General features: G+C 41.0%; 1 protein-coding gene and 1 long non-coding RNA gene across 2 annotated transcripts in view; both read right to left on the reverse strand.

The window, feature by feature from the left end:
• The window catches only part of LOC110532229 (synaptonemal complex protein 2), a 62246-nt gene extending 61998 nt beyond the window's left edge, over positions 1 to 248 (reverse strand). Inside the window, exon 1 of the mRNA XM_021615941.2 lies at positions 119 to 248. Coding sequence (XP_021471616.2) covers positions 119 to 223 — 105 coding nt within the window. The 5' untranslated portion in view covers positions 224 to 248. The remainder of the gene's footprint in view (positions 1 to 118) is intronic.
• LOC110533016 lies at positions 249 to 2380 on the reverse strand. Its single transcript, XR_002474918.2, has 4 exons — positions 2235 to 2380; positions 1814 to 1851; positions 1558 to 1692; positions 249 to 1355 (listed from the first exon to the last, which is right to left on the reverse strand). It is a non-coding gene; the product is annotated as an uncharacterized LOC110533016 (long non-coding RNA).
• Positions 2381 to 12702: the final 10322 nt, after the last annotated feature.

Consider the following 12702-nt stretch of genomic DNA (forward strand, 5'->3'; position numbering starts at 1 on the left):
TGCAAATTTAGAAGAAGAAAAAATTGCTAGAAAATAAACTACTTAAGTTCTTTAACTATATTATAAACAGCAATTGTCTGGTCAAGCACATTTGACTATTTCCACATTCAATGCTCACCATTACAGAGTCAAATAAGTCTTCAGCTAGGTTCAGCAAGGTCTCATTCCTCTGTGTGCATGCCTCGATCCACAACAGCCTTGCTTTCTCAAACCACTGCACCATGTGCACACAGACAGATACTCACTCAATCCACCACTCAATATAAATATATTCACATAATGTATAGCTCATACAACAAACATAAGCCTGCTATAATATGGTTATAAATGTAGGGTGGCCATATACGCAGTGGCCAGTTTATTAGGTACACCAACCTAGTACCGGGTCAGACCCCTTCTTTGCATCCAAAACAGTCTGAATTCTTCAGGGCATGGAAACATTGTTCCAATTGGTATCAAGGGACCTAACGTGTGCCAGGAAAACATTCCCCACACCTCAAAACCATCACCAGCCTGTACCGTTGACACCAGGCAGGATGGGGCCTTGGACTCATGCTACTTACGCCAAATCCTGACTCTGCCGTCAGCATGACTCAACAGCAACCGGGATTAGTCGGACCAGGCTGTTTTTCCACTCCTCAATTGTCTATTGTTGGTGATTGCGTGCCCAATGGAGCCCCTTCTTCTTGTTTTTAGCTGATAGGAGGGGAACCCCACTCCTGGTGTGGTCGTCTGCTGCAATAGCCCATCTGTGACAAGGACTGACGAGTTGCTGTTCTGGACAACCACAGTTGTACTGTGTTGTTATTTGCCTGTTTGTGGCCCGCCCATTACTTGCACGATTCTTGCCATTCTCCTTCGAACCTCCAATCAACAAGCTGTTTTTCGCTCACAGTACTGCCGCTGACTGGCTCTTTTTTGTTTGTTGCACTATTCTCGGTAAACCCTAGACAGTGTTGTGCATGAAAAGCCCAGGAGGCTGGCTGTTTTTTAAATACTGGAACCAGCACTGACGATCATACCACGCTCAAAATTGCTTAGGTCACTCGTTTTGCCCATTCTAATGTTAAATCGAACAGTAACTGAATGCCTCTGCCTATCTGCCTGCGTATATAGCAAGCAACTACCACGTGACTCACTGTCTATAGGAAAAAAATGTTTTCATGAACGGGGTGGTATACCTAATACACTGGCAACTGGGTGTATAATAGGGTTGAAATGCTTATCTTTTTGACAAGACCTTGGAGTACCATCCCAGATAAGCCTTGACCTCCAGGTAAAGCCAGGTTTTTCCCAAATTTGTGCAGGATTGTGAGTCCCAAACAAGCATGCTTGACATTTCTGTGATCTAATTCCTAAACAAAGAAAATTAGAACCACATAAAACACTAAACCAAAACATGGAAGAATGTGAATAGACTGTCCTTAGCTAGCTACTTGCAAATAAAGTACATTTACTCACAAGTAACAAGTGGGATTACTCCTGGGCAAAAGCATCCAAAGACATATAGAACTTGTGAGTTGAGCAGAAGAATGTAACGTTACAGTCCATCCTTACCCTACTAACAAGTTTGTCCAATTTGGCAAGGAATTGTTTGGAACATCTCCAAGTTGTTCCCTCATCATCTTGCAAGAAGTCACCCAATGCCTGAAAATTGCTGTTCTTAAGCACCTCATCAACCAGCTTCTCCAACTGCAAGAACAGGGTTAGCAGATACATGTCATCGCTAGCTAGCAGATACCAAGTTTAAATTAATAGAACTAACGTTACAATTTTCACATACTAGACATACTTTGAACCGTTTTTTTTTTACCTGTGGGTCCTGAGGTGGCGCCATCATACATTCATCCACTGTGAAAGATCATTAAATGAAAGTGGATCTTCTTTAGATAAGTGTAATCCTTAGCTAAAGCTGGCTAGCTTACAATAAGTGTCATGCTGTGTTGTCACCACAGACGTAAAAAGCAGGTTGTCACTCAGATATAAGATAGCTAACCTTAGCTAGCGACGTTAGCCACCTAACGTTAACAGTTAACGTTACCGTCGCTAGCTAAAGTTGACAATTCAGAGCATAGCGTTAGCGTGTTCATTTCCCTGTACATTGAGCATAACAACATTACACACTTCATTTTGTAAATACACAATGGTGATCGTAAATAGTGTGACTGAATACATTTAGTTTTTGACAAAATAGATGTTATTCTAGCTTGCAAACGATCAACATTGCTAGCTACCTGTCAGTTTTCCTCAGTGAAGTTGTGAGTCGAGTGATGGATGCTGGAGCGCGCGAAAATAATGGTAGACCAGCATGCGCACGGTGTGTCTGGTGCGCAGATACTGCTCACAAAGTGCGTCTCCTTTCTCTCGAAGTGTACACTCGTTCACTACTTCACACAAATCTGAAAGCACTGGATTAGTGGAGGCATTGGCTAGCTAGACGGAGTTTCCAACATCACTATACCAGTCAAATCAGTTAAGTATCAAAAGTAAATGTAATTGCAAAAATATACTTAAGTATCAAAAGTAAAAGTGTAATTAATTTTAAATTGCTTATATTAAGAAAACCAGACGGCCCAATTTTCCTGTCTTTATTTTATTTACGGATAGCCAGGGGCACACTCCAACACTCAGACATAACAAACAAAACATTTGGGTTTAGTGAATATTGTCAGATCAGAGGCATTAGGGATGACAAGGGATGTTCTCTTGAAAAGTGCGTGAATTGGACCATTTTCCTGTCCTGCTAAGCATTCAAAATGTAACAGGCACTTTTGGGTGTCAAGAAAAATGTATGGAGTCAAAATTACATTATTTTCTTTAGGAATGTGGTGAAGTAAAAGTTGTAATACATATAAATAGTAAAGTAAAGTACAGATACCTCCAAAAAACACTTAAGGGTTTAGTGATTCTTGTCAGATCAGAGGCAGTAGGGATGACAATACTTTAAGGTATTTTTACTTAAGTACTTTATACCACTGGTGAGCAGCTTGCTCTGGCCAGTGATAGTCTGGACGTTTTAAAGTTGTTTTGGTGTTGGTAGAATTTACGGTTTTGGCGCTACAGGTGGCAGCGCAGTAGAATAATAATTCTAATTATAAGTATGAACAGTTTCTAAAGTTGTGCTTTGCTTCCCGTAAGATCACCTAAATATTGTATGCTGATGACTCCAGGTGAGCAATCAGAGCTTTTGAGGATGACTGGGTGAGAGATAGTAAAATGGGTAGTTGAGTGAGAGGGGTCATTCCACCAATTCGGTGCATTTTGAGAAGTGTAACTTGGTCAAAGAATACTTTTTGTTTCGCCTAATTTTAACAGTCTGTCATAAAGAGCACATGTTCAACTTGATAAAAACAAGTTTTTCCTATCAAGAGGTTAAACAAAATAATGACCATAGTAAGTGCCAAAACAAAGTAACAGGGTTGAGGATTTCATCTTAAATCAGCCATAAATCCCCTTGTGACAGGGGGATGGAAGCTTGTTGTGTGCATCAGGAAGTGGCAATTGAATGCAAGCTTCACCCCAAAAAATGAATGGTTAAAAGATGTATTGCCTGTCTACCTATGGGTAACAGGGTTGACCTGTTAAGCTCAACCCGTTCAGTTTTCCACCACAAAACACCAGAAAATGGCCAGGCATTAATGCTTAGGCGTTAATTATCCAAACACATTGGCACAGCATCAGTGAGATTTGAACCTACAATCTTCTGTTTTCTTTCCATGGAATTAGTCCACTCCGACACCAGGATGGAACTAGCATACCATGTTTTTTAAATCATACAAAGCTGTTCATTTTAGTCTATTAAAACAGACCACATTTCAAAGGAAACAAGCACTCATTAGGTGGGTGGGTGGAATTAGTGTGCACGGCCAACACACCTGAACACACTTAACAGGGGCACGCACAATACCATCGGGGGTACGACAAATACAAATCAAGGGCCAAAGTATTGACACGTTTTGTTGAATTGAGAGGCTAGCTTAAAGTTTTCTTTACTGACCATAATTTTCACTTGTCTGACTGCTGGCATGATGACGAGTTTCTCACACGACTGGCCTATCTGGGAGATGTTTTTTTTCCGCCTGAATGATCTGAATCTAGGATTACAGGGACTCTCCGCAACTATATTCACTGTGCGGAACAAAATTGAGGCTATGATTAAGAAGTTGGAGCTCTTCTCTGTCTGCATCAACAAGGACAACACACAGGTCCTTCCATCATTGTATGATTTTTTGTGTGCAAAAAAATCGGATAATGTCTCATGTGATATAGCGAAGCACCTGAGTGAGTTGGGGGCGCAATTACCCAGGTACTTTCCCGAAACAGATGACACAAACAACTGGATTCGTTATCACTTTCATGCCCTGTCTCCAGTCCACTTACCGATATCTGAACAAGAGAGACTCATCGAAATTGCAACAAGCGGTTCTGTGAAAATTGTATTTAATCAGAAGCCACTGCCAGATTTCTGGATTGGGCTGCGCTCATAGTATCCTGCCTTGGTAAATCGCACAGTTAAGACACTGATGGTCTTTGCAACCACATACCTACAGTATGTGAGAGTGGATTCTCAGCCCTCACTAGCATGAAACCTAAATGCAGGCACAGACTGTGTGTGGAAAATTATTTAAGACTGAGACTCTCTCCAATACAACCCAACATTGCAGAGTTATGTGCATCCTTTCAAGCACATCCTTCTCATTAACCAGTGGTGAGTTATTCACAATTTTTGATGAGCAAATAAGGTTTTATATGTAAGATGGTTAAATAAAGAGCAAAATTATTGATTATTATTATATTATTATTGGTTCCCTGGTCCGATAACGAGACGGGTTGTGACAAAAACTCACTCGTTCTTATGTTTAATAAATGTATCCTATAGTGTGTGTGTGGCAGGCTTACAATGATGGCAAAAAACAACATTTGAGAGTGCGCTGACCCTGGTGCTAGAGGGGGTACGCAGCTGGAGGTTGAATGTTTGAAGGGGTACGAGACTATAAAACGTTTGGGAACCACTGTGATAGAGGATAGAGAAAGTTTTGTTGATGCTGAGAACAGAATGTATACGTTTTAAAATAACATTCGTAGAACATTCTCTGAACGTTACTAAAGTTCTCTTGTGTTTTTTATGTAACGTTTTCTTAATGTTCCGTGAACAATTTAAGAACATGGCTTTAAATAGAACCATGAAAAAACCTGTAGGAAACATTATGCCAAAGTACTGAAATTTCCACAGAAGAATTCTGTTTCACAACATTCTCTGAACTATTTGAGAACATCCCCAAAGTCAAACCAGTTGGAGAACGTTCCTAGAACATTAACAAAATTGAAATGTAACTATGTTTGAACTTTTAGGAAACATGTTAAAGTAATGAAATACCAAGAAAATTACTTTAGCAAGTCTTTATATTCAGATTGATTCAATTCTCCATATGGTCTTTATTAACGGGCACTTCATTTAATATAACAGACTTTTAACATTCAGTATTGGTGCACAATTTCTACTTAAAATATCAAAGGGACGCAAAAGGCACTCTTTTCGTGGAACAACCCAGAGATAGTTCTATGGATAGTAGGAGAAAGCCTAATCTACAACTATAAGTTGTCCTTTCCATCATATAAGGAAAAATATCAGACAGTTCCCATTCCAAAGGTCACGTGGGTAGCTCTGCATTCACCAAACATAAGAACCAAACCTCTTTACTTTCACCAAAATAATTTGATTAGTAGGCCTACACCTCCTTCAGTTAATTTTATAATTACAGGAACATTTCATTCAGTTTAATTTAGCTCATATAGACAAAAATAGTTGTTGACTACAATTTGACAGAAACATTTGTGACCTAGGCTATGGTTGTGAACAATGTCCACAACACTGTGTAATAAAACATACAAAGACCACAAACATCTAAGTCTAGGGAAATAACGCCCCTTAACAAATGTTACATTAACAGATAAGTTTTTCTTCCACTTTTATGCAAAAAACAAAGGTTCAGGCACAAATTAAAACTGAACACATACAAAAACGTTCATGTATTTAAAGTGAGGCAATTTGGATAGAACCATAAACAGATGTAAAAAAATATATATATAAAAAACTATTTCTGATTTTCAAATTAATATATTTTTTGCAATCAGTGTGTGATGATTCACTCTTGATTAATTAAGTCTAGTTTACAATGTTTGTGAACCAGTTTAGGAATATTCCATCAATATTTACATAATCCTGTACATGACTAGAGTGTATCAATGTCACAGTGTTCATTGTGTGTGTCTTGTGGCACACACCCAGAAGTTAGCTCTACAGTACAAGCCACCCTCACAGCCACCCCACCCTCACAGCCACCCTTGGCAGAACGTCCAACCGGCCTCACAACCACAGACCACGTGTAACCACGCCAGCCCAGGACCTCCACATCGGGCTTCTTCACCTGCGGGATTGTCTAAGATCAGCCACCCGGACAGTTGATGAAACTGAGGAGTATTTCTGTCTGTAATAAAGCCCTTTTGTGACAAAAAACTCATTCTGATTTGCTGGGCCTGGCTCCCCACCCATGGCTGCACCACTGCGCAGTCATGTGAAATTCATAGTTTAGGGCCTAATGAATTTATTAGAAATAGGAATGACTTCTATTTTAGCCCTTGGCAACGAAGACGCTCGTTGGCGCACACGAGCAGTGTGGGTGCAATAATTGAATAACATGGAGTACTAACATTCGGAAAGTATTCAGACCCCTTGACTTGTTCCACATTGTAAGTAACCTAATGAATGTCGATCTAACTGCCATGAATGCCTCTGCTGATCCTATAGCGACTGTATGCAGTAATCATTTGCCTGTATGCAGTAATCAAAATGCATACATAGTCCCGCGAAAAAATATGCCAGCCTATGGAAATCAAATGCCCGTTCAACTGATTTATTCTGCCTCCGAAGATGTGACTATGTGGACTACAGATAAGAGGCCTGTATGATTTGAGGTTCAAATATGTCTAAAATCCTCTTTTTACTTTGTCATTATGGGGCATTTTGTGTACAGTGATGAGGAACATGTTTTATTTAATCAATTTTAGAATAATGCTGTAATGTAACAAAATGTTGGAAAAGGTCAAGGGGTCTGAATACTTCCCGAATGCGCTGTACGTTATCGTGGACTATTTTGAACACTTTTCTGGGATGTTTGATTGTTTTCATTGCTTTACTGGGAAGCTTAGCAGAAGTAGACAAGCTCATGTTATTTATGTTAGTGCAGGGTGAGCTTCACACAGTGGACTTCCTACCAGGGCACACCACCTCAGTGCTAACAGTATCACTTTGGTTCATTGGAAAATGATTACAACAGCTATAGGATCAGTAGAGGCATTCAGGGCAGTTTGAGGGACTTACATTAGGTTACTTAAATTGTGTCTTCTAACGCCCTTGGGATAATGTACATTTGCTGAAGCATTATGGAAACTCAGTGACACAATGGTAGGGATTAACTGAGCTGGGCCTGAATCATTGATAAGTCATTGTCTCAACGCAGCCTTATAATGCTGTGAAAGGATCCAGGAACCCAAATTATTTGGGTGGATCCCATCCACCTTATAAATCGAGGTTTGTTTCCAGAAGTTATCAAAAATGTTATACTGACAGAACTACAATAGTCTCGTAGCCAGTTATGGAGGGCTAAAAGTAATCTGAAACGTTCAATGCCACGATTTAGGAAGAGTATAGGGCCAGATATTGTGGGGCGTTTGTTGGTGTCAAGCAGAGACCCAATCAGTTCTTTAAAATCCATCTTCAGCTGTTCTGAGCTGCCCTTCATAATGTCATTGAATCCCACATGAACTATGATGGACAACATTTCCTGATGTAGGTTTTTGCTCCTGGGACTGAGACTTTCTCACCATTGAACTGCCCAATACAACAGCCGGAGAAAGGGATGGAGAAATCTGCCCATCCCTACCCTTCACACAATTCGTTGAACCTTTCGTGGGCCCACGAGAACATAACATTTTCATTATATGGATAGTGTTTATTTAATCTAGAACTGTTGAACATTTTTCCCTTATTCAACAATTATAGGAATACTGACCTCAGTGTCTCCAGTTTACAGTGTGGATTCCCCAGTGCATCAGAGAGCAGCTTCACTCCTGAGCCTTGTAGGTGATTGCCACTCAGGTCCAGCTGTCTCAGATGTGAGGGGTGTAACACCAGAACAGAGACCAGAGAAGAACAGCCTCCCTCTCTGACCTTACAGCCTGCAGAGTTGATCATCATTTTAGTCAACACACTACTACGCTCAGGGAGAAATGCTGTTCAACTGATATTAATGTCATCACATTTACAAAATGTTTATGTCATAAAGTATTTGTATTATATGGAAAATTAACAGAATTCCCAGGTTTTGGGTGATAATAGTCTCGGATTATACTCTTTTCCCAGTAAAAGGCCATGTTACACAGCCATGGTTACAGTAAATATTTTTGCTCTACAATATGCAGACAACTGACAACTGTTACACAATGCATCATACTTACATTGGCCTCTATAAACACAGGGACAATTATTACTTGTTGAACAATTACAGGAATACTGACCTCAGTGTCTCCAGTTTACAGTGTGGATTCCCCAGTCCATCAGAGAGCAGCTTCACTCCTGAGTCTTCTAGGTGATTGAAGTTCAGCTCCAGCTCTCTCAGGGCTGAGGGAGTTAACATCAGAGCAGAGGCCAGAGCAGCACAGCCTTTCTCTCTGACTTTACAGCCTGACAGCCTACCGAGTTGCTCATGATCTTAGTGAACATACTACTACCCTCTGGTGGTGTAAGGGAGAAATGCTAGCTATGTTCTCCCCATCATTATGAGCTCATACCAGTACCATATGCAGCTCACCTCTGTGATCTTACCTGTTCAACTGATATTAATGTCATCACATTTACAAAATGTTAATGTCATAAATTATGTTTATTCTAATTAGAAGTGTATAATCCATTTGTTTAGGGTGGTTGAACAGACACCACAGGCTTTTGGTGATGTTTACTATATACTCAGTTACAGTGCCTTGCGAAAGTATTCGGCCCCCTTGAACTTTGCGACCTTTTGCCACATTTCAGGCTTCAAACATAAAGATATAAAACTGTATTTTTTTGTGAAGAATCAACAACAAGTGGGACACAATCATGAAGTGGAACGACATTTATTGGATATTTCAAACTTTTTTAACAAATCAAAAACTGGGCGTGCAAAATTATTCAGCCCCTTTACTTTCAGTGCAGCAAACTCTCTCCAGAAGTTCAGTGAGGATCTCTGAATGATCCAATGTTGACCTAAATGACTAATGATGATAAATACAATCCACCTGTGTGTAATCAAGTCTCCGTATAAATGCACCTGCACTGTGATAGTCTCAGAGGTCCGTTAAAAGCGCAGAGAGCATCATGAAGAACAAGGAACACACCAGGCAGGTCCGAGATACTGTTGTGAAGAAGTTTAAAGTCGGATTTGGATACAAAAAGATTTCCCAAGCTTTAAACATCCCAAGGAGCACTGTGCAAGCGATAATATTGAAATGGAAGGAGTATCAGACCACTGCAAATCTACCAAGACCTGGCCGTCCCTCTAAACTTTCAGCTCATACAAGGAGAAGACTGATCAGAGATGCAGCCAATAGGCCCATGATCACTCTGGATGAACTGCAGAGATCTACAGCTGAGGTGGGAGACTCTGTCCATAGGACAACAATCAGTCGTATATTGCACAAATCTGGCCTTTATGGAAGAGTGGCAAGAAGAAAGCCATTTCTTAAAGATATCCCTAAAAAGTGTTGTTTAAAGTTTGCCACAAGCCACCTGGGAGACACACCAAACATGTGGAAGAAGGTGCTCTAGTCAGATTAAACCAAAATTGAACTTTTTGGCAACAATGCAAAACGTTATGTTTGGCGTACAAGCAACACAGCTCATCACCCTGAACACACCATCCCCACTGTCAAACATGGTGGTGGCAGCATCATGGTTCGGGCCTGCTTTTCTTCAGCAGGGACAGGGAAGATGGTTAGAATCGATGGGAAGATGGATGGAGCCAAATACAGGACCATTCTGGAAGAAAACCTGATGGAGTCTGCAAAAGACCTGAGACTGGGACGGAGATTTGTCTTCCAACAAGACAATGATCCAAGACATAAAGCAAAATCTACAATGGAATGGTTCAAAAATAAACATATCCAGGTGTTAGAATGGCCAAGTCAAAGTCCAGACCTGAATCCAATCGAGAATCTGTGGAAAGAACTGAAAACTGCTGTTCACAAATGCTCTCCATCCAACCTCACTGAGCTCGAGCTGTTTTGCAAGGAGGAATGGGAAAAAAATTCAGTCTCTCGATGTGCAAAACTGAGAGACATACCCCAAGCGACTTACAGCTGTAATCGCAGCAAAAGGTGGCGCTACAAAGTATTAACTTAAGGGGGCTGAATAATTTTGCACGCCCAATTTTTCAGTTTTTGATTTGTTAAAAAAGTTTGAAATATCCAATAAATGTCGTTCCACTTCATGATTGTGTCCCACTTGTTGTTGATTCTTCACAAAAAAAATACAGTTTTATATCTTTATGTTTGAAGCCTGAAATGTGGCAAAAGGTCGCAAAGTTCAAGGGGGCCGAATACTTTCGCAAGGCACTGTACATAAGTTCAACTGTACATTGCAGGAACATTTACTAACTGACCTCAGTGTCTCCAGTTTACAGTGTGAACTCCCCAATCCATCAGAGAGCAGCTTCACTCCTGAGTCTTCTAGGGGGTTGTTACTCAGGTCCAGCTCTCTCAGATGTGAGGGCTTTAACATCAGAGCAGAGACCAGAAAAGCACAGCCTTCCTTTCTGACTTGACAGTCTGACAGCCTGCAGAGTTTATCATTATTTCATTAAACACACTACTACCCTTTGGTGGGAGAATGTTAGTTGTATAGTTCTCCCTCTTACCAACATGATGGACTGCATATGCAGTTGTATCACCCCTGTTACGTGTATGATATAAAGACATGTAACCATTTGTAGTACATCTCTGTGAGCTAGACTGTCAAGTACACTTTTAACCTCACTGAGTATCCTCACATTGTATTTACATTAATGATGTTCTGTCTATACAAAACATCTGCCTGGAACGTTAGAACAATGATAGACAAAGATTTTGTCCCACATCCTGAGAGGCTAATGAAAATCAGGATTCCTCTCAACAAGACTAGGCATGCCACAATAATCAGTGCCTACGCAGCTACATGACCAATCCCTGACAAAGTGAAAGAGCAGTTCTACTCAGAGCTAGACAACATAACCCAATGAACTGAGTAAACTATCAGATAATAGCCTCGTCATCACAAACACCATCTTCAGGCAAACAGACAAGTACAAAACTACATGGATGCACCCAAGATCCAAGCACCGGCACCTGATAGATAATATCATTGTGTGTCAGCGAGACAATAAGGACGTCAAGAGCTCCGATCGATGCAAGATCAATGGTGGGAGGGACTAGCAGAGCTCACACAAATGTATGCAGACACACTACACCAAACAGTTATTTGAATGTTTCAAAACCATACACCGGCCAGTGAAGTCTGGCACATCACCTCTGAGATCAGCAAATGGGAAAACCTTCCTCAGAGATAAGTATTGCAGAGAGGTGGGTGGAACACTTCAGTAAACTCCTGAACAGATCATCCTTTGCCGACTACTTAGCCATAAACCTGATGCCCCAAAAGGCCATACAACATATCCTGGATGAACCACCTACACTCGGCTAAACTGAAAAAGATATCAGCATGATGAACTTGGGGAAAGCACAAGGAAAGCACAACGTTATTCCTGCCGAACTCTATAAAACAGCTGTGCCAATTTTAATTTGATGCATGCTCTTCAACCAATTACTGCCTGCACCCGCTCGCATCACTACCCTGGACGGTTTTGACTTAGAACATGTGGACAACTACAAATACCTAGGTGTCTGGTTAGACTGTAAACTCTCCTTCCAGACTCACATCAAGCATCTCCAATCCCAAATTAAATCTAGAATCGGCTTCCTATTTCGCAACAAAGCCTCCTTCACTCATGCTGCCAAACATACCCAGGTAAAACTGACTATCCTACTGATCCTTGACTTTGCCGACGTCATTTACAAAATAGCCTCCAAAACTCTACTCAGCAAATTGAATGTAGTCTATCACAGTGCCATCCGTTTTGTCACCAAAGCCCCAAATACTACCCACCTGTGATCTGTATGCTCTTGTTGGTTGGCCCTCGCTACATATTCGTTGCCAAACCCACTGGCTCCAGGTCATCTATAAGTCTTTGCTAGGTAAAGCCCCGCCTTATCTCAGCTCAGTGGTCACCATAGCAACACCCAACCGTAGCACGCGCTCCAGCAGGTATATTTCACTGGTCATCCCCAAAGCCAAAACCGCCTTTGGCCGCCTTTCCTTCCAGTTCTCTGCTGCCAATGACTGGAACTAATTGCAGAAATCACTGAAGCTGGATACTTATATCTCCCTCACTAACTTTAAGCATCAGCTGTCAGAGCAGCTTACCACTGCACCTGTACACAGCCCACCCAACTACCTCATCCCCATATTGTTATTTATTTTTGCTCTTTTGCACCCCAGTATCTCTACTTGCACATCATCATCTGCACATCCATCACTCCAGTGTTAATGCCAAATTGTGATTATTACCTCCC

Source organism: Oncorhynchus mykiss, chromosome 9, assembly GCF_013265735.2.
Source record: "Oncorhynchus mykiss isolate Arlee chromosome 9, USDA_OmykA_1.1, whole genome shotgun sequence".
Taxonomy (NCBI): Eukaryota; Metazoa; Chordata; class Actinopteri; order Salmoniformes; family Salmonidae; genus Oncorhynchus; species Oncorhynchus mykiss.